At 31.4% G+C, this 3,413-nt stretch overlaps 2 protein-coding genes across 3 annotated transcripts in view; both read right to left on the bottom strand.

The window, feature by feature from the left end:
- Positions 1–3,413, bottom strand: part of LOC100167309 (pyridoxal kinase) — a 16,134-nt gene that overhangs the window by 11,471 nt on the left and 1,250 nt on the right. The window lies entirely within an intron of this gene.
- Positions 1,143–1,547, bottom strand: LOC103311907. Its single transcript, XM_008191742.1, has one exon. The coding sequence runs from the start codon at positions 1,545–1,547 to the stop codon at positions 1,143–1,145; it is 405 nt and encodes a 134-aa protein (XP_008189964.1).

The raw sequence follows: 3,413 nt of genomic DNA on the forward strand, positions 1-3,413 counted from the left end.
CTTAAACGCATAGAAAAAAAATGATTTTGCGTAAACGCGTTTTGTCTATGTTGCGCGTGGGCCAGAGAGAGAAAACGAATAGTGCGCTGACATCCTCTCAATCCAATTCTTAAAAAAGGTAACAAATCATTTATCTCAAACTACGGTCCCATATCAATAATTTCTATTCTCCCAAAAATATTTTCTAAAATAATAAATGATAAGCTTACGCCCATATTTAAAAATATTTTAGCACCACAACAACATGGATTTCGCAATAAAAAATCATGTCTTACTTATTTAATAACTATTAAACATTATATAATGCAATCTTTTTCTAATAATCAACAAACAGAATATGTTCTTTATACTTATTTTGAAAAAGCCTTTGATAGAGTAAACCACGCTTTATTAATCAATAAACTACAGGAAGTCGGCTTTGCCAATCCCCTATTATCATGTTTTAACTCTTTCTTAAGTCAAAGAATCCAATTTGTCAAATATAAAAATTTTATATCAACATCTATAAACGTAATTTCTGGAGTACCTCAAGGCGATCACCTTACCCTCTCCTATTTAATTTATTTATAAATGATGCTGTATCCTCCATTACACACTCCAACATTTTATTATTTGCAGACGATGCAAAAATTTACAAATCTATTACTTCCCCCGATGATATTAATCTCCTTTAAAGTGATTTAGCTTCATTTAACGAATGGTGCATTTCAAATAGCCTTTCATTAAATATTGACAAATGTCAAATTGTTACTTACTCCAAAAAGCACTATCCCTAGCATTTTAATTCAGGCGCGGATCTAGAACATATTTACGGGGGGGGGGGGGGGGGCATCTTAAATAAAATTTCAGCCTAAGTCTGATAAAAACATTGTACATACCATGTAAGTTAATAGACAAATATTATTATTTAAATCCCAGTTTATCAGTACAATAAAATATATAAAATTATTAGATAATTAATAATAATAATAATTAATAATAAAATATAACAAATATTAAAAATATTAAAAAATGGTCACAGAACAAAATCCATTCGTCTTTTAAATAATTAGATAAGTAATATAAATTGTTTAATTAATAATGATATGTAATATATAGTAAATAATAAAATATAACAAAATATTAAAAATATTAAAAAATGGTCACAGAACAAAATCCATTCGTCTTTTAGATTTGGCAAATTCGTCAATTACTTCTTCACAGTCAATACTAATATTTCTATAACAATTAAGTAATGCAAGTCCATTTAAGCGTTCTTCGGATATTCTTGATCGCATCCAAGTTTTTAGTCGGCGAAGAGAAGAAAAATTTCGTTCCGCAGTTGCTGAAGTGGCTGGTAATGTCAGGAGTATAAGAAAACAATTATAAATAATTGGAAAGGTTTCGGAATCACATCTTTCAAAAGCTTCTAATGATGGTTTTGGAATTTCTTTTTCATTTGTCCAATATGTATGCCATAATTGAAGCTCTCCTTCGAAATATTTTTTTACGAGGTCTTCCGATAAGTTCAAATTAATAGATATTAATTCACAAAATTGTGCCATCATATTGTTAATTTTATTTTGGATTTCTTTTTGGTTATTAAAAACGTCTTTATTATGAATAAACGTTGGCAAAATTATATCTAAATCAAACACTGACACTGATTTTTTATCGAATCTGTACTCAAGGTCGGTAATTAAGTCATCTAAAAATGGAATAAACAAAACGATACGAAAACAATCTTCTGGATTTTTAGTTGGTGGATTAGCTCTTTTAGTCATTTGTTTTGTTCAGGGAGTCAAAACGGGTTTGAACCCGGGTCGTAAAACCCGGGTTACCCGCAAAAAATTTTACTCGGGTATTAACACAAAACCCGAAACGGCCGGACACGGCCGAAACGCTATCGGCAAAACAATACATTTTATTGGCTGCCGAAAATAGATATAATAGAAAATCCACCAGTCTACGGGGGGGCCATGGCCCCTTGCCCCCCCCCCCCTTGGATCCGCGCCTGTTTTAATTACCATATATGTGGCATTAACTTACATCGTTCGTCATTATTTAAAGATTTAGGGATTTTATTTGATTCCAAGCTATTATTCAATGATCATGTATCAGCGATTAAAAATAAAGCTTTAGCTGTATTTGGTATGATAAAAAGAAACTGTTCCGATTTTCGTGATCCACTTACTCTCAAATGTCCATATACCTCACTAGTCATTAGAATACGCTCCATTAATTTGGGACCACAACAATGTAGGACATAATGATCAACTTGAAAAAGTTCAAAATAAAGCTCTCAGGTTTATATGTCATAAATGTAATATTCAAAGAATTCCTCGCTCTGGTTACGATAATATTTTTAAATTGTTAAACTTAGAACCTTTAAACGTACGTAGACACTTATCATACAACACCTTTCTTACCAAATTGCTAAATAACAAGATTGATGATTCATTTTTATTAAGTCAATTAAATTTCAAAGTCAAAAACCACTACACTCGCAAAAATCATTTATTTTATATTCCTCACTCACGTGAGTGAGTCCTATAGTATACTTGAATACTCGAATAGACGACAACTGATAACCATCGACTGCAAAAGTGCAACAAATTTCAAGAATAATAAAATAATATTTTATAATACCAAGAATAAGTCAATATATTATATACCGGAAATTCGTTACTTGTAATCGGTGACTATTTCCCCTTAAAACTAGGACCGGTGATAAAAAAGAAATTCGTTTTACCAAACCGATCACTTTGGTTACAAACCGGTCACACTTTTTTGTGACCATCTCCAATGGACGGTTACAATTGATAATCCCCTCTCCCAATATTACCTCCCCTAATTAATGCACAAGTTATCAATATTAATTTAACAAACAATGATAACATAATAAAAGATAATTATTTTGTTGTAGAAGGGGGATAGCTATTATCAAATGAATATATGGTGGAAATATTTTACCACCGGTTAATTTTTTGTAGTAACCGTTCACTATTAATTTGTCACCGATTTAGGGCCGTTCTTACGACGTCCGGTTAAAGTTAACCGACACTTAACCGGCCGAATTCTGCCGGTAAAAAAATCTGTTATCAGTCGGTTAGCGTTAACCGACACTTTACCGTACATTGTAAGAACGGCCCTTAATCTAACGAATTTGTGGACAATATATTATATTATACATACGGGCTACGGGTAACAGTTTTCATACTTACATGTTATACAAACGCGCAATACACTGATAGTAGATAAACACGTCTATTTTTAGAATTCGGTGTAATCGAAGTGTCGACGTCGTATAGTTTTATCTTTCATAGAAATATAATATATACAAATATATTTTGAAAATAATAAAAATTAAATTAAAATACTGACGATGCCAAATTTGCCGACTAAATATTAAAAAAATCTTGAGTGGGGGGTTA

Source organism: Acyrthosiphon pisum, chromosome A1 (assembly GCF_005508785.2).
Source record: "Acyrthosiphon pisum isolate AL4f chromosome A1, pea_aphid_22Mar2018_4r6ur, whole genome shotgun sequence".
Classification (NCBI taxonomy): Eukaryota; Metazoa; Arthropoda; class Insecta; order Hemiptera; family Aphididae; genus Acyrthosiphon; species Acyrthosiphon pisum.

Bases quoted from the DNA above. Each gene is read 5' to 3' on its own strand.
- LOC103311907 (XM_008191742.1), bottom strand. From the start codon at position 1,547: ATGATGGCACAATTTTGTGAATTAATATCTATTAATTTGAACTTATCG.